Here is a 24,920-nt window from a genome sequence, read left to right as displayed (position 1 = left end):
ACTTGCCTGCCAGCATCCATCTCACCTGGCCCCCGCCATGGCAGGTGAACCCGCACCGTGCCCTCGCTCCCTCTGTAATACGCAGCGGCTTTTTCAGCCGCACGAGCCGTAAGCCGCCAAATGCCACTCCTCCTTTGCTCGTGAGCAACAGGTCAAAATTCCTCAATTAGGTCTCAATGACACTTGCAGAAATGGTTTGAATTTGGCGTTCATTGTCTCAATATGCTTTGCAATCAGATGTCAAGGGTACCATGATTTTGTCGAGCTGCTCATTTTTAATTTTTGTTGACTGGTCAGGGTCAAAGGGGACACCAATAAATTTGCGACCGTGCCTTCCTTTTTCTCCGTTTTTCACAAGTGCCCCCCCATCTTGACAAAACAAAAACTGCCCCCTCCCATGCCATTCACATTTCCCTCCTCTCATCTTAATCATCCCACCTCATCGACAGTCTATCGGCATCCACCCTCGCACAATCTCCGTCAAACTCGCCTGAAATAATTTATTACTTAATGGTCTATAGGAGCTCACACCACCCTCGTGGGACTGTGCTTTTTTTATTGATTTTTATTGTGTGTGTGTGCGTGTGCGTGTGCGTGTGCGTGTGTGTGTGTGTGCTGTGCACATAGCAAAGTATAAGACGCACCCTCGCACAATCTCCGTCAAACTCGCCTGAAATAATTTATTACTTAATGGTCTATAGGAGCTCACACCACCCTCGTGGGACTGTGCTTTATTTATTGATTTTTATTTTGTGTGTGTGCGTGTGCGTGTGCGTGTGCGTGTGTGTGTGTGTGTGCTGTGCACATAGCAAAGTCTATAAGACGCCTAAGGACATCTTGAGAATTTGCGATGCTGTTGAATTGACCCGCGGGTCGAAGAAGTATTTGGTTGGATACTCAAAGGCTAATCGGCCGTTTTGGTGCAATTTGTCCTCTGCTCAGGCCGTTATCTGCGTGTGCGTGTGTGAGCCAAAAACGAGCCTTCCGTGTGGAGTCATTCCCGTGCTACTTAAATGACGTCAAAGGGTGAGTAATGGGTTAACTTCTTTTTCACCTGTAATGCCATTTAATCATGTTTAAAAACACATTTCATTTCCTTCATGATGCAGCTATAGGGGACTTGTGATTTGGCATGTACTCTCTCACTTACCCAAAACATGTTGCGCGTTTTAGTCATTCATTCGGTGTTTGTACACACGAACGATGATGACGCTACAACTGCCCTCATCCCCCCAAAAAAAGAAAAGATGATAAAAAATTTTTGGGTCATATTTGTTAAAACTATCCGCCTGACCTCAGAGTAGCACAAGTTAAAAAAAAAAAAAAAAATCTGCCGTCTCTGGCTTCCTCTTGTCCCTGCAATCCGATTTTTAAGAAACCATTGTGCCCGAGGAAAAACAACCAATCAAGGAGAGAAGGCGTGGCCAGTTTTGTGCACTTGTGCGCATACTTACAATGTGTACACCCCTCAAAGAGAGTTAAAAAAAAAACCCCACATGCTTTGCATGAATATGAACAAATCAAATCACACTCGGGGCCCCCGACCGATCCACACGTTGCAGGGGTTCCTGCGGGGAATGCCACCGCCGCTCTTGTCCATCACGTGCCGCTTCCACGCCCCCTCCCCTCTGTGCTGCTGCTGCTGCTGATGGTGTGATGATCTCTCCACCCTCTCTCTTTCTCTCGCCGGCTCTGTCGGCGCACGTCCTCGTCAATGAGCCACAGAGCAAGGAGCCCACCCCACCCTCCGCCCCCTCCCCACGCGTGTATTTCCGCGCGGGCTCCTGCGCACGTGCTCCCTCTTCTTTTTTGGCTGGCGGATTTCCTCTTTGTCGCATTCCTCCATCCGTCCAGGGAGGGATTGTGTTTTTACTTTTTTTCTTTTCTTTTTTTAAATTATTCTCCTTAGTGGTGGGAATGATCTGCTTTCCGTCTGCGTCGTTTCCATGTCAGCATGGGAACCACCGCGTCCAAAAGGAGGAATTTGAGAAACGACGCGATCTCGTCTGTGACTGCAAAAGTTAGGTGAGTGCCGGCCAGCTTTAGCTCCCTTTTTCATTTCCGTGTGCATGTTTAAAGTTCTAGTCATGTGCCAACGTATGAGCTTGCTCTTTTCCTTGTCCCAACCCAAATGGTGCCCGGGAATTTTTTCTCATTGGGAGTCCAACGCAGGACAACGTTGTCTATTCCGGTCTCGGTGTCTGTGAATGAAGCGTCATTGTGTAATGAAAGACTTGCAGGAGCTCACTGTGCACTGTCAAATAGCATGACTTTTGTTTTTTTTGTTTTTGTTTTTTTTTTTGGGTTGTTGGGGGCTGGGGGGGTTTGCAGTTTAAACAGAATGATGTCAATCAGTCAACTAATAAGGAAGTGATCATTCTCACATCAGTCTGGCAAACCAGACACTTTGGCAGGAGTCCATATAGGCTGATGTGGATTTTTTTTTTTTTAAATATAGATGGAGCATCTCATCTCCATAATGCTGAATCATTCCAATTCTATCAAAGAATGACCTTGACTCCGCATCACACATGTGGGCCGAGATGCTCTTACGTCATCTACCTCATTCTGCTCTCCCTTGTTTCTCGTCTTTTAACCCCGCGCAGCCTTGTTTGCATGCGACGCCGCGTTTGTTTGTGTACCACCTTGAGGGGAAGATGTGCTCCTCATACAGATCGGTGAGTGGCTGCACAGGCTGTCCTGAGTGACGAGCCTGCATTGTGAGGAAGGCGGCGGTAGAAGACAATTTCCATTCTTAAAATGGACTCGAGTGTACCCCGATCGGTTCGTGAGGGGGTTAGATGAGAAATTGTCACACTGATTTCCAACACCCCACTCAGTACGGGGCGGGGGGCGGGAAATCACCTCGTGCTTATTGCTGTTGTCGAATGTTGTGTACGACAACCCAAAACTACACAAATAATATCTCAATGACAATCCCGAGTCTCATCCCGAAACCAGATGTCTGTTGTAGTACCAAAACGAACCTGTAAGAGGTAGCGTGGTGCCACAGGGCTTCCGGTTTGCCAGAAATTACAACAGAATCGTACGGTGACCCAGCAGTAAATTAAATTGTCAATTAAATCGCATTTAAATGGGGAAAAAAAGTGCAACGACAATCTTGGGGGAATATGAAGATACAAAATTGCAGGGGAAAGATTTTCTCAACCAGGAATTGTCAAAATGTTAGGAGGCATTGCAGTTCGCAGCCGTGAATTGTCCCTGTCTCAACGCTCGCCTCTTCTCGCGCACTGAACAAAGCAAATCTTGTTCTAGACACGTCGGTTTGTTGTCTGGCTCACACTGAAGGGCTAAATGGATCATATCTAGCCTGGGTTTGAAATCCATCTTCTGTGACACCAGTCCCGGAACGCTTCTGACTCACTTTGCATTCAGTATGTGCAGATGTTTATTTTGGTGTGTTCTCAGCACAGATCAAAGCACGCAGAGTTTGGTTGTTAGCATTGTTTTTTTTTTAACTTTGATATTCCAATTCCATCGAGATGACTAGAACAGTTCCTTGATTTGTTTTGACAGTCGGCAACAGTTTGAGACACGGGCCAACGAGAAGTCAAGTTGCGGTTCTTTGTTGGCCCGTACGGTCTGAGCGCTTGAATCGTTAGCTTTGACTTTCCATCGCAGGGGATTACCTCGTGAAGTGTGATTTGGAATCTAAATCGAGCAGTCTTGCATAACTCGGCCACAACCGTATGTATGTTTTTCGAAAGTACATTATTATGAAGTGCTATTTTACTCCTTATAAATGCATCACAAAAATTGTATGGGGTGGGGGGGGGCATACTCTGCCCCTCATTCAAGAAGCTCCTGTCATAAAATCTTTTCTTTCAAAGTCGTCAGGCATATGGCTCGGTTTAATTTTCGTGCCTTTAATAGCGTTATGAACCTTGGCTCCTGCTGACGGGGAAACGCTGCTCAATCACATCCAATATTTATTAGCCACTCAACCGGCACATGACCCTGCAAATGTACAGGCAGGCGTGGCGGGCAAAGTGCTTTTCGCTATATTTTAACGCACACTGTCGTGCATTCATTTGGTGATGTGCCTTTAAGTGATGTGGCCTCGCGAGCGATGCCGACTCGAACATCTGAGATTTATTTGGGAGTTCATCGGAGTCATTTTCGAGGTAGCAGTTGTGTGCTGAGTCATTTAACTTGAGTGTTAGTGAAGTTTCATTTATAAGAGGGTGTGCACACTTGTGCAACCACATTGTCTCAGTAGGTTTTACTTTTACTTCCCCTTTTAAAGAGTTGCAGTTGGATTGCTCAAGTTATTGGTCACATCAATGGTCCCCAAAAACTGGAATGATTTATCTTAATCTTTTTTTTTTTTTTTTTTAAATCGCAAAGATTGAAATAGGGTGATGCCGATTTTTTGTATGAAACGAGATTTTCAGTTAAGCCAATTTCTGAGCAGCGCGAGACCTTTTGTTAGGTGTCTGACAGTTGGGCCTTTGCCGACTTGGATAACAAGCAAGTCTTGTAACACTCAAGACCGGTCTTAGTCTGAGGACCACATTTTGAAGATCTTCTCTTGGAAGTCTTGGTCTTGTCTCGTTGTCAATTTTCTGTTGAGAGCAGCACTAATTTGTTATTCTTCAACTTCATAAATACATTCATTTATGACCTGTCCTGAAACTCTGATTGGTATCGGGAACAACATCTGACCAGGGAACCTTTGCCACAATTAATAATTGAAGCTATCCGAGCCTTGTATAAAGCTGATGGCAGCCGACTCCGGACTTGACTGGGAAGCGGCACGGGACAAGCAGAGCATCCAGATCCGCTGTCTTTTTGAACACACAGGAACAGCTACTCCATGGCAAAAAGAAAGTACGTCGTCATGTTTATGGATGGCTGGTTATGAAACACGACGCGCTGGCCTCCAGCAGCTCGTGAGACACAATAAGCCGCTGAGAGCCTTCAATGGAGGCTCTCCAAAGCTGTCACATGGATTGTAAAAAGCTTTTGATGGCGCTCTCCTCCTCCTGATGCAGCCACCCCCCCTCAAAAAAAAGCCATCGGACAAGGGGTTAGCACCGCGAGGGGCGTGACAAATGAAAGGATTTTGCACACGGATGCAAATGAGATATCCTTCGTGTACCCACGATGGTCGACAGGTGTGCTTTTCTTTTGTCACGAGCCTTCGTGTTCGGTTACATAATGATTTTTTTTTTTTTCCTAGAGCTAAAAATTATACGCATTGACGTATAGAAGGAACCCTTTGAAGTCACGTTTTCATCAATGCCTTTTTCATTCCTGAAGCGTCCTCACTTGTTGAACAATTTCACCATCACGTTTTGCTCTCCATATTTTCGTTGTAGATTGACAAAAATGGGTCACCAACGTGCAGACTAAATTTTCAAGTTGAGTCCTTCCCATCAGCGATGTATGAACTCTTTTGTTATCCAAGTTTTTTTTTTTTTTTTTTAATTGGTTAAGCCCCTGTCCTACCGAGCGGCCGACAGCAGCGAGTGTTTTCAAAGGCGGCGAATGTGGTGTTCACGTCAGAGTCTGTCTGGGTTTGTTCAAGGTCGCAAGCATTCACCATACTTGCACAATGTTTGGGTGGGGGTGGGGGTGGGGGGGGGACCCCCACGCAGCAGGCCTCTCATCAGGCTCCTGCTGCAATGCTGTGCGCGTACTAGTAGGCGACCTAATTCAATTAGTCCATCCGAAAGGGTGAGGAGATTTAATCAAAGAGCGCCGAGAGTGAGGCATCTGTTTGCTTGGCAGCGCATTGTTTACAGCGGCCGGACGCCTGCGGGGACATTAGGCCTGATGGCATTCAAACCCGATGGGAGTGTTTTGAACCACAAGACTCCTGTCCTCTCAAGATATATGGTCACGGTGTTAAACGGCAACTGGGAATAGCCGGGAGACAATCAAACGTGAGTCGATAATGTGATGACTTAGTGCCCCCCGAGGCATCATTTATCATAAGTGTCCTTCTGCGTCGACCTGCGATGCACGCGTGGAGCCGAGACGCCACCTCGTCATCCGTCGTGTGCGATACGTCGACGTGCGGGAATTTTAGAACTTTCGTGCGGATGTAAAGGCTGATAACATGACATTGGGTTGATGTTTAAAAGACAAGAAATGATATCAAATGTTATTCTGATGTAGTATTGCAAGTCTATAGTGGTTACGAGGGGGGGGGGGGAATGTGAGGAGAGTTGTATTGTAATGACAAAAGTCACATTTTTAAATAATTAAAATGCTGAAAAAAAAGTCGTAAAGTTACAAAAACGAAGTTGTAATATCGCAAGATTAAAGTCGTAAAGACAAGAACATTTCAAAAGTCTGAGAGCATACACCGCACTTTTTTTTTCTTTTTCCCCCTCCTCCTCCACCTCATGATCACTCCACCGCTTGGTGCTAATACATAGCATTCGAGCTCTCCGAATGTCTTTCATATCAAATTGCCTGTCGAACACGTCTTCCATTTCTCATCACGGAGTAAACCGAAAAAGAATTTGTTTTAATGGACGGACCGAGAGGCGCCGCGCTCGCTCGGTTACATTCTCCATTTCCTGTCACATAATGCACGATGATTGGCGAGCGCTCGGCGCCATTGTTTGCTCAATTCCAATCAACCCAACCTGCTGAATAATACATCGCGAGGTGCGGGACTTCAGACGAACACCTGCTGATTAGCGCGGCTGCCGCGTTCATCGTGAGGCTCCATGGATGGGGGCCCGCTTGCATGTCGCAAACACTTCACCGTTGCCGGTTTTGTGAGGACATTGTCAAGTACTCATGACCCTTTAATCCTATTGCGCTCTCGTAAAACTGTCGGGTCAAAAGCAACTCAAATTGGGTGAAATGGATCACCCCGGTGCTGGTTCCAAAAGGGACTGAGCCAATACTGGGTGATTGATACCTATTGATGCATTGGGTCGAAGATTTGACCCTGCATGTTGGTCAAGATTGTGATCTAAGAAGGGGTCAAATTACTCCTACGGATTAGCTAAGGCTGTTCTTTTCACTTTTAATGCCTTTATATATTTTTTTTTGTCAGAAACGGGGGGGAAGTTCGTTAACTTCGGGTCGCTGAAATATTAGAACTAGTTTTTGTCTCTAAAACGTGTATTTGAATTGATGTCGGCGTTCACTGTTACGTCCTCTTTCACGCCATTTCATTTAATCCCGCAAAGGAGCGTTTGTTCACTCACTGCGTCCCGAGAGGACTCCACAGAAGTGCAAAAGAGTGCGAGTAGAAGACACAAAGAAGAAAAATGTGCGTTTTTAGTGGTCGCCTGATGTGCAATTCGGCTTGGCAGGTCAAATGGGGAGTTGGTTTCAGTCATCCTCAAAAGGGAAGATACTGCTGCTGTTATCCGGGTGGGTATCAATACAGACTTGATAAATTATATAGATAACGCCTCGAACAACATTTCAGTAAAAAGAAACATGTTGACTAGCAACAGGTTTATTAGTCAGGCAGTATTTGGCGACGCTAGTTACTGCTCACTAGCCGCTTAGCATCTCGTTGTCGAAACCAACAGGAATCGTTTACGTTGAGGACTAAATCAGCGGTTATGAAACCAGCAGACATTCAGAGAGCTGCTTTCTGCTCGCCGTTAACTTAAAAAAAAAATGCTGAAGTTCAAGATTGTGTAGTGTGGCACCCCGAGCGCTTATTCCGATGTTTTGCACGATTTTTATTTGTATTACTTAATGAGTATGTGCATTTGTGCGTACCGCAGTTTTTGGCTCAATATAAGTTGTACTTAATAAAGATGATTGTGGCTGTTATTGCTTGTTAATGTCAAGAATAACAAAAAACTGCACCTTAAATCTAAATGCACATCAAAATTTACTGCTTGGCGCCAACCGCTACGTTTTAAGGAAATTGGTTAAATAGTTTTTAACCAACAAAGAATGGAATCGGAGAATTATCGCATGAGAATTGCTGGCGGGTTTTATTAATATTAATCGAGTTCTAGACCGTACCCGCTTTTCTCATTTACTCCTTCGTTCCCCATTACAATAATGGACTGTTGTTCCTCCAATTATTGCGCTTGTATATTTCCCGTTAGTGAAATGGGCATTCTTCTGTTCTTTTCGCCCGTTTGTATCACGCTGCACGGCAATGACGTCACTCCAAATACAAAAAAATGTGTCTCACCATCAAAAGGGGTGTGTGGCTTTTTGCAGAATGGAGAAAGCCGAAAAACAAAATATTTATGACCTCCCTTCTGCTGTAAATTGAGGTCATGCGTTGGAAGTGTTGCCTACCTGATACCATTCACCCTGCGTCCTCCCCCGCTGTCCCTTTTTTTTTCCTCTCTCTCCCCCTCTCTCTCTCTCTCTGAGGCTGCCTGAAGTATGCAGATAAAACAGCTGCATCTTAATCTGTGGGTGGCGTGAGCCTACAAAGAAGACAATTAGGTTTAGAATTTGGACTCAGCTCACCCGACTCTGGTTCTCTTTTGCTTCCGGTGTTTGGCAGCTCTCCGTCCAACACACCCATCAATTGATGGGTTTACATGTGTGTGTCCACAGAGCAGCACGAGCATTTGGAGAGTACCTGTCCCACACACACCTCGACAACCGAAACGGATCAGGTCAGCGCCTTTTTGCCGTCCAGACCTTCCGTCGTTTCGCTCTCCATTGCGGTCGTTTCATCCCTTCCCCTTCATTTTGCCAGTCACAGAAAAGCGAGGCCACCATCTCCTTCACTTCCACAGAAGCAATTTCATCCCCAACTTCTTTTCAGCACTTTGGCTCCTTTGATCTTGAATGTGTATGTTGGATCTTGACTAATGGTCTACCTTCCCTTTTTTTTTTTTTTTTTTTTTTTGTAATTTTAGCTCATCTCCTGTGTGAAACCTCGGTCGGAGCTGACCCAGAGTCGCCAACCGAGACCGCTGGCGCCAACAACAACAACCACCTTCATCTGTGCTCAGACAACACCAAGGACCGGAAAGATAGCTCGCAGGACATAGCGCTGAAAACTTCTGTGGGTCTACACCGCCAACCGCCTCCGTCCATCCCCGTTTCCAGGAAGCCGGCGCGGTTATCCCTCGAACGCAGCTTCTCAGCGGAGGAGGACAAGCAGAAGGGCGTGGAGGGCACTCTGCAGCCTGCTCGTGTGTATACCATCACCACCCGGCACGGTATGCTGATGAGTGGCGGCCGGGGCAGCAAGGAGAGCCTCGAATTGGATGTCTTAAAGGAGAGGTCAGGGAGTGGCGGAGTGGGACCCAAAGGTAGCGGTGCCGGCGGCCACGCAACCTTGATCCAGCCCTCCACGTCCCCTTCGTCCTCCTCGTCGTCGCCGACCCAGTACCACCAAAGCGGGAGCGGCCGTGGCGCCGGCAGTTGCGGCGGCACCCACCATCACCACAGCAACCACCACCACCACCACACGGGGCCGTCAAGCAGCAGCGGAGGGGCCTGTGGGCCGAGCGGAAGCGGTAACCAGCAAGCCATGAGCGTCCCGGGGTCTCACTCCCACCACGCCGCACACCACCACCACCACCATCACCTGGCTCAGCCCCCCCTGCAAACCTCCGTCAGCGCCCACAACATCCGCAGCTGGGGAGACGGCGGAAAAGCGGAGGCAGAATGTAGAGGGCTGGCCTGTGAGTCCTGCAGTGCTGTCCCCTCTCGGAGTCAAGGATCCCTGGACCTTGAAAGTGCATCCCGAGAGCCAGGCAAGCAGCACCGACGCCTCGAGAGGATGTGGAGTGTGGACCGGGTGACTGGGCTGGAGAGAGGTGAGGGGGGGCGGTGACACACCGAAGAAGAGAGGCACTAAAATACAAATCTGTTTGGAATTGGGTCAGCGCTTCAGAAGACCCCGTCGTGGGCTGTGTGCTTCAGACCGGTGAAGAAATAGCTTTTGGGAAACCTCTTAGCGGATCGTGATTCACGGGCAGAAGAGGCCGAGCGCTGCGGCAAAGAGTGGAAAAGCATGAGTAATCGGACCCACCGACAAATATTTATGGTTATTGTAATTAATAGCTCAAACCCGATACCAAAACGCTGGGATGTCGATTCCAACTCATCCTTCCAAACATGTGCGCCCCCGGATGGGGGCATATACAGTATGGCCCACGACCAAAAAAAAAAAATACAATAAAATAAAAATACTAATGGTATTTAATTATTTTCGATTGGGTGGTACAACATGGCTCCAAACAAAAGCGAGATACTGCTAATCCCGATGCTAAAATCGTGAATCAACACCTTTCAAACCGCGATAACGCTGGCTATTGTGTTTGCTAACATTTCGTTAGCATGTGCTAAACTATGCTAGCGTCACTTCTAACACGACCTAGCCTTTTTGTTTATTTATTTCTTTTTAAATTATTATTAGCTGTTAAGGAAAAGGCTTTTCAATATCTCTTTCCTCATTGGTCTGATACACACTGGGGCTTTAATGTTGGCTGCAACACGGTGACCTGCATATTGCTGACTTTTTGTCTCCTTGTGTCCCTTTTTTCCTGCTCTCTCTTCTCGTGTGTCTCCTCTCTCTCCATTTGTGGAGTGCTGGACTGTGAAGTGCTGGTGCCGCTTTTGTGCTTTCATATTTCAAACATATTGCCTTCACGTGCAACCTTTTTTTTCTTTTGGGGGTGTGGGGGGGTCATAATTCTGCTCGCTGCTTATTGTATTTTATCTGACCGTTTTTTTTTTTTTTTGTCTCCTACCGCAGATGATGCGAACTGGTTCCCCAAGGAAAACATGTTCACCTTTCAAACGGCCACAACCACCATGCAGGCGTGAGTGTTTGAAGCGCGCGCCAACGCGCATTCGTGATTAACCCTCGTCGTTGCAACCTAATGTAAATGTTATGATACCGACTACAGCCTTAACATTACCAGCGTGTCGTTTTTATAGGCTTTGAGATGGATGTCCCACTCTGCTTGCCAGTGACTTTAATTTTCCAAAGCACAAATATCCGTTTGCGGCACCTTAAAGCTTGGCCGAGGAACGCGATGCATCACAATAAATATGTCGTTTCGATTTATAGTGCGATTATATTGTATGATATGTTTTCGAATTGTATGAAATATTATTGGAGGGGTTTATTTGTACGGTCTCCTTTGGTAGCACTTTCTCTGATGCGTTCGTGGGTAGTTTGACACAAAAGGAACATTTGTTCACATTTATTATTTTTTTTCATGTATTTTAGACTGTTCAAAATATATTTTTTTTATCAGTTAGATGCTCGTTAAATCCCGCTCAGAGTAAATGGTGAAATCATACAATCACTAAATGGGTTTGAATGTTATTGAGGGGTCAAACTAAAAAAATCTTATGACACTTTCCTTCTCTTTCTGTCTGTGTTTTTGTAGACTTGATGCACCCTGATGACTTTTTTTTTTCTCCCCCCCTTCTCTGCTTGCATGCTAATCAAAACTGGGACCAACAACTCAGGATATCGTGAGTATTTCTACCCTCATTTGCTGTTTGTGTGTGTGTGTAATATAGATATTGATGAACTGCTGTTTCTTAACCTTGACATCAATCATTTAAACTTCATCCTTGGCCCGGCCTCCTTGATTTGCCGCTAACCAACTGACCATAGACGAGGATCTGTTTCGTAGTGGACAGCAGACTGTGCTACATCTGTGCTAGCTAGCCAGCTAGCACAGAAAATATACAGCTACACATAAAATATATTCCATCCATCCTTTCTCTGAGCCGCGTAACCTCACTCGGAACAATCACAGGTTATCTCAAGTGTTCCGCTTGTTCTCTTGCCTCATTGACCAACGTGTGGTTGTCATTTCTTTCTTAAATATCAGATCAAGCGCAGTTATTTGTCTGGAGCAGGACACAAGGCAAAAAGAGAACTTCTAAAAAGATATCATTTTGCATCCAAAGAAATCAGGAGAGATTTCCCTGTGTTGTGACTGTCGTCAACGTATGAGACTCCCTTTTTGAATTGAATTGCCGAAATAACATCTTGCGAGATATTCACATTTATTGAGGCACACCTTTTTAATGGTATAAAAAGTAAACATTAGCAAAACAAGCATGCCGTTGTGTCGACCACGTATCTAACAAACGGTACAAATTGAACGTAATGCCTTTTTGAACAGCACCAAGCCTGAACATTTCATGCTGTCCTCCAGTGACTTCTCGCTTCCACAAGATAAATGCTGAGGGATTATTGATAAATGGATCAGGTCAATACGATCACAACGAACCGCTTCGGGATTGTCAAAAGCAATCTCCTTGCACCAGAGTTGCCATCAGCCGCTGAAAATTCGATCCCAGGGGAACCTCTTAGGTTGGCCTCAAATTTACTCTGGGAAATAATGAAAATACAAACAATCCACCCCAGTGTTCAAGTGTCACCAGATTAGGTTTTTTCACATTCTCCATTCTCCCAACTTTAAAAGTATGTCGACCATTGTGATGAGGAAAAAAAGTCATGAATTCTCCTTACCACAACGTTGATACGTAACTCTGTGGCACTTGCACGATCCGAAAAGCAAACCACGCTGTGAACAGAGTTCATCCCGCGCTGCTCGGTCAAGTGAGGCCTTGTAATTAACTTGCGTCACATGATACAAGTTTTGTGCGTCAATCAGGTCAAATGTTTCCTTCAAAAAGCAACAATCAGTCGGATGGGAATTCGACAAGCCGTCGTGATAACAAGCAATTATTACCAAAGGCATATTTTAATTGGAGCCACTGGCAGGGTTCGTTTCCGCCCGCGCCCGCCTCGAACGGCTGCAAATCGTGTTCACCCGAACGTGTTGATCACTGTTGAACCACACGTCGCAAGTGATGCGTTTCGCAACACGGTTGACACATCGCGACGGTGTCAGCCGCAGAGAGTCGCGTTGGGATCATCTGTTCGGCGCTGTCGGTCCATCTGCCTCCAACTTTTAGTTTTGGTAAAGTCGAGTAAGCTGATGATGACAGTCGACGCTACCTGCGGACGCTTTAGCTTTTCCTCCACCGCTAAACTAAAGCCCGCAGCTAAAGACCCTGGCATCAGCTTCCATCTGCGCTCCCCCCCTTCGCGATGCCGGCTTCTCCCTCTTTTATCCCTTAAATACTGTGCCACATCCTGCCAGGGCTTTCCGGGGATTTGGCCCCAGAAAGAGGAGAGAGAGGGAGCAGGATTGAGTAGAAGTCAACCAGAGGTTTTGCATGAAGTGTCCTGTCGGGCTTTGCTTTTGCACTGTTTGCGCTCGTCTGCTGGCACTGATATTCAAGGCTGAGTCTAATCTGACTAAAGCGAAGAGAGGAAGAGGGTGACGCTCTAAGCGGGGTGTCACACTCTGTGTTTTGTGGGAGAGTTGACCACTTACGGATGCGACATACCAAGAAAACCAATTTCTTTTATTTTATTTTTTTAGCTTCAGTTTCTCTTAAGTCATTCAGTACCAGCCAATTATAGACCAAGTCTGAAAAGACATTTAAAAACGTCTTTGGGAGTGAATGAGTTTTAACAGCATTGCGCAGTCGAGATAAATCATTTGTAGTGATAAGATTTTCTGGTACTTTATTTTTGGGGCTCAGAAGGCACACTTAAAATCTTGAAATTGTCTCAAAAATCAGCGCGCCTGATGTACGGATGTTGGCTTTTCAGTTCGTCGTCTTTAAACGAGTTTGACACCCCTTTATGTCATAAACTGTCCACTGTAGTAACCGCTGTCCCTGAAAGGGTTAAAGTCGACCAAATCCAATAGTTGGAAGGAAGCCTTTCAGTTTCTCAAGATGGTAGAGCGGACCCAACCCCTTTTTGGAAACACCTCTTAAGTTTGAGCTTCACACGTGAGTTAGGGCGACGAGGACAAAGTAACACGTGGAAAACACTTTGGCGAGTGGGTGACATCAGCGCCGGCGTCCTTTAAAAATGGTCCCACTCGGGCTCAAGATGCTGTGTCACACACAAGAGCAGATGGGACACTTGACACCAAGCGAGCGCCACTCAATCCGTCTGCGGCGTCGCTGTCATCCATCTGTGGTGTGGATGTGCGTTGCGTGTGCTTTAATCAGAGTGAGTGGTCACAACAAACTTGGCGCAACACTGGAAACTCCACTGCTACCTGACGTCATCTCTTTCGGTTTTTGTTACCTTGGCTGAAGTGGATTTTCTTTTTGTTCTGTCAGGACGATGCACAACGGTGTTATATTTAGGTGCCAATCCGTTCCAATTACTGTCGATGTGTCATGTTTTAATTGGCCATGCCGAAGATTCCATACAAAGTGTCCTTTTTTTTTGGTCATTTTTTTTCTTGCCACTTTGCGTCCTAGTTAATTAGTGTCTTCCTGGACAGGCGCAACTTAGGCCAAGGACGAACTCATCCAATTTGGGGCACGTCCAAATAGATTGGCAGTTTATTACTTTCTTAATGTTTCTTGCTGAAGACAGATTTCTTTTTTTTTTTTTTTTAGGGAAGGGAGGGGCTGAACATTTTAATCGAATTTCGTTCTATTCATATATTCACATTTATTTGCGGTGATAAAATGTATTCAGACACGGACTTTTCTGAAAAGTCAGCCATATATCGCTGTATCGTTAAAATGGACACTGAAGGATTAATGGCGTCGTTAAATGATAGGAATCGCCGACATTTTGGCAGACTCGTCTTCTCGTTCAGCGCTTGTCTTTATTCTGCATGTCATTGCACTACAGGCGGCGGTTCCTGTTTTAAATGTTTATAAGATTCATTTGTGATCATATGCTTTGCTTTCATATTTTCGTAATTGTGTTTATAATGTGCGTTACAATTGAGCATATTTAGATTCATGATAGAGATGCACGTAAAACTTTGCAAAAAGAGCATTTGTCTGTGCAAGGAAAATAGGATACACCCTTCATATTGGGAAACGTGTGTGTGTCTGTGTGTGTGTGTGTGTGTGTGTGTACGATTTCTGACGAACATAATGAGGCCACTTTTCGCCAAACTTCGAAACAACAAAGAGTTTAATCGCAGCCTGCAGGCGCTTTATCATGCTGTTATCCCAGCATGCTTTATCACCTCCCCCCTTTGATGCTACGCGTCGTCATGTGTAGCAACCTCGAAAATGGGAGCATATATATATTTTTTTTAAGTATATGGTCTCGAACATCAGCCTTCATCTTTGCCTCACTTCTGCTGCTGTTGTCAGTTGCACTTTGTCTCGCTATGCTTACGGAAATTAAAGGCGTCCTTTCAGTCCCTGTCAACCGGCAAACGTATTATCTCAACAGCAAGTTGCAGTTTTGAACTGATAGCGGAAGTTATCGTCATTGTCAAAGCTGGAAAGACAAATCTTGTCGATGTCACTGAATGAAGTATAGACTAATAAAGGAGATAAAACATGGAGGACGATTCATCGTGAGAAGAGATAATGAAAGTAGTGATTTTTAAGTTTTTTTTTTTTTTTTTTTTTAATATTGATTGAATTGATTGATTTCAATTTAATTTCATCTGTGCATGAATGAGTTTGGTTGAAGCCACCGCCCGTAAAAATCCATCGATGCCGTGAGATATTAGTGATCCAATGTTTTTCGAGATACAAGCCACCTAATTTTTGTTTTCTTTGCTTTGTCATCCAATAATTCAACATATGAGAACTGCATGGTGGCAGTTAACTCAATTTAATTCGCAAAAAGCAGCAGTTTAGCGGATAATTTACACTTCTTCAAAAAAGAGGCCACTCCCATTTGAAATTTACTGTCAAACTAAACATAAAACAAAGAGGCTTACATCTTGTGTGTTTAAAACAACGGCATAGCATTTCCTTTGCATAGTCCGTTTAGCCTAATGCTAACACACAATGCAAATAGCTATTGGTGGGCTAACAATTAGTATGTGCTACAGAGTGGTGCTATTACCCTTTTAAGCGACAGCTATTTTTAACACAGTGGAAGCAACACGTCGCAGATTTTCTAACAAAATTCACAGGCATGTATTCCTTATCATCTGCAAAGAACAACACTTACTGTGGCTGACTGAGAAGTGGCCATCCCAAGACTATGCTTGTACTCTTACACTGCCCCCAGGTGGCTAAAATGCACGCTTGTTACGAGGCAGAATTCTTTGTGCTTATCACAACTGTACAAACAAATCAAAGTGAAAAGCAACATTTCATGAATTCCCCTACGTGAGTCATTTTGTCTCCCTGGAAACTCCACTAAAAAAATTCTCACTCCGTCCCTGTCTAGTTCTCGGTAAGAAAAAAAAAATCCTGTATTTGCCAACTTGGTTCCAAAATTCTGTTGAATTTCAACTACGTTGAGCACGTACGTTTTTCACGAGTTGCATCATCCTGTGAGCCTAGTGAAGATCAGCGGCTTAGAGAATGGATTTTGCCCAGAGGTTACACGCAAGCGTGAACACTTGTTTGTCTATGGGTGAATCTCGTTTTGCTTAATTGCAGTGTTCCTCACTCTTATGCGTCAAAAGTGACCTGAAAGTTGTTCACGTGGATTTGTTTCAAATGTCTCAAATGCTCATCGCTGAGATTCGGTTAGGTATACATTCTTTATCCTCTGCGGGGAAAAAAGTATAACTAAAGTTGACTGAGGTGTGACGGTCTCTCTGTATATATTGGTATACTGCCCCCGCCAGAAATGACAGCACAGTGTCTATTGAATTGAAATTTAAAAAAAAAGTGAATTATTTTGATCGTGGATGTTTTTTATAAAGTGAGATTTAGCAGCTATTTTTTTTTTCTCAGGGGGCTGGACCAGATCAAGCGAGGCGCAAAATTATATTTTGACATTGTTGCTTCCAAGTTTTGAAGACAATGAATGTTTGGTCACGTGCTATCAGCAATCGATGAAACTTGAAATTGCTATCGCAGAAAAACCCTCGACTCGGTTCCCCTTTTCGAAGAAGAGACGCTTTTGTGAAGAATGAGGCTTTCCTCTTGGCCGCTGTCATTCCATGAATGAGTCAACTGCTCTTTACCGCCCACCAATGACAAGAACTTTACCCACAATAATGCTCGAGACTTAATAATGTCTTGTTTTGTCTTTCAACCCTTTGTTGTTATTGTTGTTTCCCCACCCACCCGCTTCCTCTGCACTTTATGCTGCCCTTAAATTTGACATTTGGCGGCCTCCTCCTCCTCCTCCTCCTCCATGGTTTCTCTGCCCAAAAGGAACTTCCGGAAGCATCTTCGTATGGTGGGCAGCAGAAGGATTAAAGCACAGAGTGAGTCAGATGTGTGTGCGTGCGCGCGTCTGTGTGTGTGATTGATGCGCAAATTGTCCGTTATTGTTCACCTCGCCTTCATCCGTGTGTGTGCGTTCTTTTTCTGTTTACCGCTGGCTTCGGCAAATGTGAGGCTGCCAATGTTGTGTTTGGGGATTTTGTGGAGTTCCTGGGTTTTGGTATATGCGTGTGCGCATCCCAGAAGAAATGCGTGCCCGCCCCGTAGGTGGTCTTTTCCTGTGGCTTCACTTTGAATGTTTGTTTTTAGACTCCAGATATTCTAAGGAAGAGTTTGAAGGTTGAGTCATAGAAAAAGGATGTGTGTGTGTGTGTGTGTGTGTGTGTGTGTGTGTGTGTGTGTGTGTGTGTGTGTGTGTGTGTGCGCGCGTATGTGTGTGTGTGAATTGGGAAACTGGTTGAACTCTCTTAATAAAGGAACTCGTTGAATTGTTTGCTAAAGTTTGTACCGTATTTTCTGCACTACAAGGTTCTTCGGAGTATAAGGCGCACCTTCAATGAATGGCCTATTTGAAAACTGTTTTCATATATCAGGCGCATAGAATAGAAGTCACAATAGTGACTGCGGTTGTGCTATGCATCCACTAGATGGAGCTATGCTAAAGGGAATACAATACAGCTTTAGATAGACATCGAGCGCTTTCACAATCGCTGCGGCTATTAAAAAAAGTGCTTTACAGAACATTTAAAATACAACATCCAAGAAATCTGAATATTGCTCCTTATATAGATGGCGCATCGGATTAGAAGGCACTGCGTTGGCTTTTTGTTGCTAATGAGCACGCAGAAAACAAATTCTGTCAATTTGGGGTTAGCATCTTTTTATTTTCCTCGCCTAAATGCAGCATTCCCTCATATTGTGGCTGCGGGCATTGATTTACGGTGATGCACAGAGCAGCAGGTGTTAATTAGAGCCATCATAAACATGCTGAATAATGCAACATTTTATATCGTTAGGCTAATCGCGTAATTGCCTGAGTCATTTTCGGAATGTTTCGGGCAAAAAAAAAAAAAAACCCCAAAACAAAACAAAAAAACAATCCTGCGCTTTTCCGAGGGCCATAAAGGCATGCGTGGATGAATTTGGTTTGGAAGAGCTCAATTGAAGGAATGTGCCTTTTTGTCCGTCGTGTGTGTGTGCGTGTTTTCCCAGTGGACGTTCGCTTCATTTGTGCACTTGTAGCCGCATTTGCCTCTGCACGTTCTGAGGTCGCTTGTGGGTTCCAAAGTGCGCGTGTGTGCGTGTGACAATCTCTCCCCCCGCTTGCACTAGCGTTCGCTGAGCGTAGATCGAAGAGTTTCAGCCGCTCCTGGAGTGACCCCACCCCTGTCAAGACTGACTCTCCTCATGAACCCAGAGACAGTGAGTCCACGCTGCATGGACACACATACACATTGACATCACCCAGACGATTGTGAAATGGATAGCTTTCCAAAAATGATTCAAACCAGAAGTGAAAACGAGTTCAAATTGAAGTTGAAAAAAACGATTTTTGAAAAAAATGATTTTCCGCAACAAATTGTTTATTGTTCCACCCCAATTATTTTCTATTTCAAAAATACTAATCAATATTAATCTCTGCCAACCACGCATCCTCACAGGCAGAACAATCAACTGCTCTCCGACAAGAAGACAGAAGCTATTGTAATCAATTTCCAATCAAATTGTATATCCGTATCTGCTTTTTTTTTTTCCCCCCCCCTCATCTTTTTGTCGAGTTGTGTGCCGTGATATATATTTTTTTGAATGTAAAATGTGTGCCTTGGCGCACTCAAGGTTGCGAAACTGTTTTTAGACTATCTGGTAGCCTAAAGATATTTTATGAACATGGATGGATGCAGGCAGACACACACGCACACACACACACACACACACAAAGTACATGAAAAACACACAAACTCGCTGTCTCTGCTGCCCCTGTCAGTCTGTGTTCCTTTACGACCCCAATTCAACTTTGTGCTGCCCTCGCTGTGAGTGTCTCCCAAAATGATCTGTGTGTGTGTGTGTGTGTGTGTGTGTGTGTGTGTGTGTGTGTGTGTGTGTGTGTGTGTGTGTGTGTGAGAATTTTGATCCAAGAATGTACGAGTCTAATCTATTGTACGTGTGGATCGCTGGTTGCATTCTACCGCTTGTCTTTGTCCGTTGACGTCTGCGTCTCGTGTTGGTGGTGGTTTTTCCGTTTTCTCTCCACGTCCATCTTCCGTGTGTCTCGTGTGATCGCTGTTCGCATCTGAGCGCAGTCGAATGTTGTGCTAATGTTGAGTTGTCTCTCTTTCCCGAAGAAAAAGGTGTTGGTATTCGCTGGAGGAGTCACAGTCATGGTGTGGCTATTATTGTCTCCTTGTCCATTTTTGCTAATGTGTTTGTGCACTCTATGTTTGACCCCCCCCCCCCCCCCAACGCCCACCCCACAAAAAACAAATCATCCATCTATTTTCTACGCCACTTATTCTGTTCAGGGACGTTGAATAATGTTCTGCATCAAAGGCTAGAAGGACCCCACCCAAAATTGCTCATGTAGCCTGCTAAAATGGCAAACGTCACATCACTCCAAGTAGCTCACAGAAAAAGAATCTTTGCTAATTCTGGAAGATCGATTCAAATACCTCCAAATACACCGCATAACGCTATTTAAACTTAACTGTCAAAGGGGGAAGAAAAAGTCAGCTAAAAAGAGCTAAAATTGGATCATGTTGGCTAGAAGAGTACGCTAGCATAAAGCTAGCCTTAAGCTAAAAGAGTAAAAGTGAAAATGACACTTGTATGCTGGCTGCTCAGACATTTCTGCCTCAAAGAAGTTTAATGTTATTCTTTAACAGGATACTTCCACAAAATGATCCGTTGCATTTCAGCGAGACTGAACTCAAAGCACGCAGTCGTCACACAGCGATTTTACAAAACGCAGATGAATACATTCACATATTCATTTCAGGGCTCCAGTTCACTGTTGTTCATTCGACTGTTTAGTTTGAATCCATTTAATAAATACTTCATTCGCTGTACTCTCTCAACGACACTCTTTGCGTTTAAATGAGGTCGACGTTCCTGAAGTGTCGTTTTTTCAGCCTCGTAGGAGCTGAATGAACGAGGAACAAACAACATTGGAGGGTAATGATGAGGAAAGAGCATTGTGGAATTCACTCGACTCATCTTGTCATGGTGGTGATTAAGCACTGCTTAAATGCTGTTTGGGTTTCACGATTCGCGAATCACATTTCTATCAAAATGCATTCATAGTTCTTCAGTCGCCGGTAAATCAGACAAAGCTGCCGTTCAATCATTTGTGTTCATTTCCAAATGTCCTTCAAATGTCCCCTGCCATTGAGCACAATAATATGAGTCTGATTTCGGAATATCAAAGAATGACTCATATCATATTTCGTAATGAATCAAAACATGTCGTAAGTTCCTGTTGTGTTGTGTCACAAGGTCAAATTGAGTCGAAATAGATGCAAAACATGGCAGTGCCTGCACCCCTGTGATGTTCAAAATAACTCTGTGATACATCTCGGTTTTGCGTTCTTTCATCCATCAGTTTCTGTCTGACACAAAAAAAAATAATTATGAGACGTTTTATGATTCTGTGCGTGATGTGATGATAAAAATCTGCTTCCTCTCACCATCAGTCATTCTTTTTCCACATCCGACAGCTGTCTCTGCGTTTTTGCCATCTGCCATTTTCTAACATCAATACCTCCCATCCATTAAGAACCTCCCCCTGTGGGTCACTATTCCGCACCTTTCGAATATGCCCTCGCCCGACATAAGGCACTTCGTGAGTCTTGTCTTTACCTCCTCCCGCGTTTTGATGCTCAGTGTGCATTCTACTTTCCAAGGTGGGGACCTGCAGACTTCCTGCAGCACCCTCGACGAAGGCGGCGTTGATGAAGCTGCCGACTGGGAGGAGGAGAGAGAGATGGAGAGGCTCGCCTGCGAGGGAGATGACTTTATACCTCCCAAAATCATGGTGAGATATACGCTAGGACACTGGCTGTACGATGCTAGCGCAGTGGAGCCTGGAGTTACCAACATCCCTTTTGCAGAACAATTCCGGTTACGTGTGAAATTTTTCATCGAAAAATGTCCTCTGTTTACATATTAGTTTTGGTGTACAAATATAAACTGAAAACTTATGATATGCATCCCTCTGCTGCGTAATGGGGAAAGCTGTATGTAAGCATATGTCGGCGGAAGTTCCACCGCCGCATCCTCGGTCGTCCAATCACAAATCTCAATCCGGTCCCGTTTGTGAATGATGTGGTAGCCTCACAGAAGTCCTCAAAAATACTATTTACTGTGTGTGTGTGTGTGTGTGTGTGTGTGTGTGTGTGTGTGTTATTTATTAAAATATAGTGTCTCTTTAAGATTACAAAAGGGTCAATTCTCAAAATAATCAAAACAAATGTGTTATGAGTGGGGACAGATTAATTGCATTTCCATTCGTTTCAATGGGAAACATGACTTCCAGTTATGAACGTTCCAATTTTAAGTTTGAAACTTGAGGTACCACTCGATGCTGTTTACAGACAAGTATTGCCTTCCCTTTTTGCCCTCAATTATTTCAGGACACAATTTATTGATGATGATGATTCTCATCTCTAAAAGGCACTGAACCAAACGTCACCGCACCGAGATCCTTCCTGAGCCCTTTTTTGCTGATCGTGTGTTATTATAATGATTAGCAGAGCCATGCTGCTTTGCACAAAACTGGAAAGTCAGACTTTTCGCAGATTGGACTTGTTAAAATGAAATGGAATGCTATAAAAAAAAAAAAGATCGATTTTTATTCGAAAAATTGGAGTGAATCGATCCAACCTTGATATTTAACACAACCTGTCCGCAGGTTGATAAATTGTTCATAAAAGCTGTTCTGCTGGCAGTCAAGTTGGCCTTTGTTCGATTGAAAGGTTTTGAGCTCAGTATTCCCCAATGCAGTTGTGGGGGAGGAGGGAGTCATTGATAGTTTCTTGCCAACATATGACCGGACTACCTGATGGCTCCCGCCAATCTACATTGTAGGAATATAGTATGAATCTCCGCTTCCACCCCCAACTCCCGTCATGGCTGTTTTCACCCTTTTATGCTTTTTCACTTGGAGCCTTTCCTTCATTTTTCACCGATCGTCATCACTTTCCTTTGCGGTTTGGAACCAACCCTCCCCTTTTGCTTCACCTTCAGCTGATCTCCTCAAAAGTCCCCAAAGCGGAGTACGTACCCACAATAATCCGCAGGGATGACCCGTCCATCATCCCCATCCTCTACGTGAGTCAAACACTGAAAATGCCGTCAGGACACGCATGTCTTTTTCTGATAAATGCTGTCTCTTGTCATTCAGGACCATGAACATGCAACTTTTGATGACATTTTAGGTGAGTCAGTCTTTCCACTGCCTTTTTTTGCATTAAAAAATATATTTGAAATAATAAGAATCTATTCAGTGCATTTTTTAAAATTCAGTAAATTTTAATTACCGTATTTTCGGTTTTTGGGGGGCTAAAAACAGCTGACTATACATGGTCGCTTTTTGGGGGTGAAAAACGCCTGACTATATATACATGGTCGTTTTTTTCAGCTAAAAACGCCTTAGTATGCATGGTCGTTTTTTGGGGGAAAGAATGCCTTCCTATACATGGTCGTTTTTTTCGGCAATCAATACCAAGGCGTTTAAAACAGAAAAAACGACCATGTATACTAAGGCGCTTTTAGACCCAAAAAAACGACCATGTATAGTAAGGCATTTTTAGCCGAAAAAAACAACCGTGTATAGGAAGGCGTTTTTAGACCCAAAAAAACGACCATGTATAGTAAGGCATTTTTCAGCCGAAAAAACGACCATGTATACTAAGGCGCTTTTAGACCCAAAAAAACGACCATGTATAGTAAGGTATTTTTTAGCCGAAAAAACAACCATGTATACTAAGGCGCTTTTAGACCCAAAAAAACGACCATGTATCGTAAGGCATTTTTTAGCCGAAAAAACGACCATGTATACTAAGGCGCTTTTAGCCCCCAAAAAAACGACCATATATCATAAGGCGTTTTTTTGCCGAAATAAACGACCAAGTACACTAAGGCATTTTTAGCCGAAAAAAACAGCTATGTAAAGTAAGGCGTTTATAGCCGAAAAAAACGACCGTGTATAGTAAGGCGTTTTTCGACCCAAAAAAACGACCATGTATAGTAAGGCATTTTTTTATCCGAAAAAACGACCGTGTATACTAAGGCGCTTTTAGCCCCCAAAAAACGACCATATATCGTAAGGCGTTTTTTTGCCAAAATAAACGACCAAGTACACGAAGGCATTTTTAGCCGAAAAAAACAGCCATGTATAGTAAGGCGTTTTTAGACCCAAAAAAACGACCATGTATATAGGAAGGCATTTTTTCGCCGAAAAAACGACCATGTATGGTAAGGCGTTTTTTTTGCCGAAATAAACGACCAAGTATACTAAGGCGTTTTTAGTCGAAAAAAACGACCATGTGTAGTCAGGCGTTTTTAGCTGAAAAAAACGACCATGTATAGTAAGGCGTTTTTAGCCGAAAAAAACGACATAGTATAGTAAGGCGTTTTTAGACCCAAAACACGACCATGTATATAGGAAGGCATTTTTTCGCCGAAAAAACGACCATGTATCGTAAGGCGTTTATTTTGCCGAAATAAACGACCAAGTATACGAAGGCGTTTTTAGTCGAAAAAAACGACCATGTGTAGTCAGGCGTTTTTAGCTGAAAAAAAACAACCATGTATACTAAGGCGTTTTTGGCTGAAAAAAAACGACCATATATAGTGAGGCGTTTTTGCCCGTAAAAACGACCATGTATAGTAAAGCGTTTTTAGCTGAAAAAAGCGACCATGTATAGTAAGGCGTTTTTAGTGGAAAAAAAACGACCATGTGTAGTAAGGCGTTTTTAACTGAAAAAAAACGACCATGTATACAAAAGCGTTTTTGGCCAAAAAAAACGACCATGTATACTAAGACGTTTTTGGCCGAAAAAAAAGACCATGTATACGAAGGCGTTTTTGCCCGAAAACAATGACCATGTATCGTAAGGCGTTTTTAGCGGAAAAAAACGACCTAGTAGAGTCAGGCGTTTTTGCCCGAAAAAAAACGACCATGTATACTAAGACGTTTTTGGCTGAAAAAAAAGACCATGTATTAAGGCGTTTTTGCCCGAAAACAATGACCATGTATCGTAAGGCGTTTTTAGCAGAAAAAAACGACCATGTATGGCATACATGGGCAGAAAAAAATTACCATGTATAGTAAGGTGTTTTTAGTCGGGAAAAAAACGACCAGTATAGTCAGGCGTTTTTAGCTGGAAAAAACGACCATGTATAGTAAGGCGTTTTTAGCCTGAAAAAAACGACCATGTATATATAGTAAGGCGTTTTTAGTAAAAAAAAAAAAAAATTTCCATGGTCATTTTTTTCAGGTAAAAACGGTCGGAAGGCGCTTTTAGACCCAAAAAAAAACGACCATATATAGTAAGGCATTTTTAGCCGAAAAAAACAACCGTGTACAGGAAGGCGTTTTTAGACCCAAAAAAACGACCATGTATAGTAAGGTATTTTTCAGCCGAAAAAACGACCATGGAATGACCACGAAAAAATGGAAAAAATGACCACGTTTTTAGCACGAAAAAAACGTGCCAAAAACGCCTTACTATACTATGTCGTTTTTTTCGGCTAAAAAATGCCTTACTATACTATGTCGTTTTTTTTCGTGCCAAAAACGCCTTACTATACTATGTCGTTTTTTT

General features: G+C 43.8%; 1 protein-coding gene across 5 annotated transcripts in view; it reads left to right on the top strand.

The window, feature by feature from the left end:
* The window catches only part of nsmfa (NMDA receptor synaptonuclear signaling and neuronal migration factor a), a 36,810-nt gene that overhangs the window by 1,188 nt on the left and 10,702 nt on the right, over nt 1–24,920 (top strand). Inside the window, exons 1-11 of one of the 5 annotated variants that reach the window (XM_019890112.1) lie at nt 965–1,026; nt 1,910–2,025; nt 8,527–8,588; nt 8,835–9,743; nt 10,685–10,751; nt 11,410–11,415; nt 17,089–17,141; nt 18,433–18,522; nt 20,997–21,127; nt 22,339–22,422; nt 22,496–22,529. In XM_019890112.1, the coding sequence (XP_019745671.1) occupies nt 1,955–2,025; nt 8,527–8,588; nt 8,835–9,743; nt 10,685–10,751; nt 11,410–11,415; nt 17,089–17,141; nt 18,433–18,522; nt 20,997–21,127; nt 22,339–22,422; nt 22,496–22,529 (1,507 nt within the window). In that variant the 5' untranslated portion in view covers nt 965–1,026; nt 1,910–1,954. Of the gene's footprint in view, nt 1–964; nt 1,027–1,676; nt 2,026–8,526; nt 8,589–8,834; nt 9,744–10,684; nt 10,752–11,409; nt 11,416–17,088; nt 17,142–18,432; nt 18,523–20,996; nt 21,128–22,338; nt 22,423–22,495; nt 22,530–24,920 lie in introns of those variants that run through there. The other 4 variants (XM_019890111.1, XM_019890110.1, XM_019890113.1 and 1 more) reach the window with 4 other exon arrangements.

This window comes from Hippocampus comes, unplaced genomic scaffold, assembly GCF_001891065.2.
Source record: "Hippocampus comes isolate QL1 unplaced genomic scaffold, H_comes_QL1_v1.1 scaffold185, whole genome shotgun sequence".
NCBI lineage: Eukaryota > Metazoa > Chordata > Actinopteri > Syngnathiformes > Syngnathidae > Hippocampus > Hippocampus comes.
Note: the sequence above shows the minus strand (reverse complement) of the source record. Positions and strands in the feature narration are given on the sequence as shown.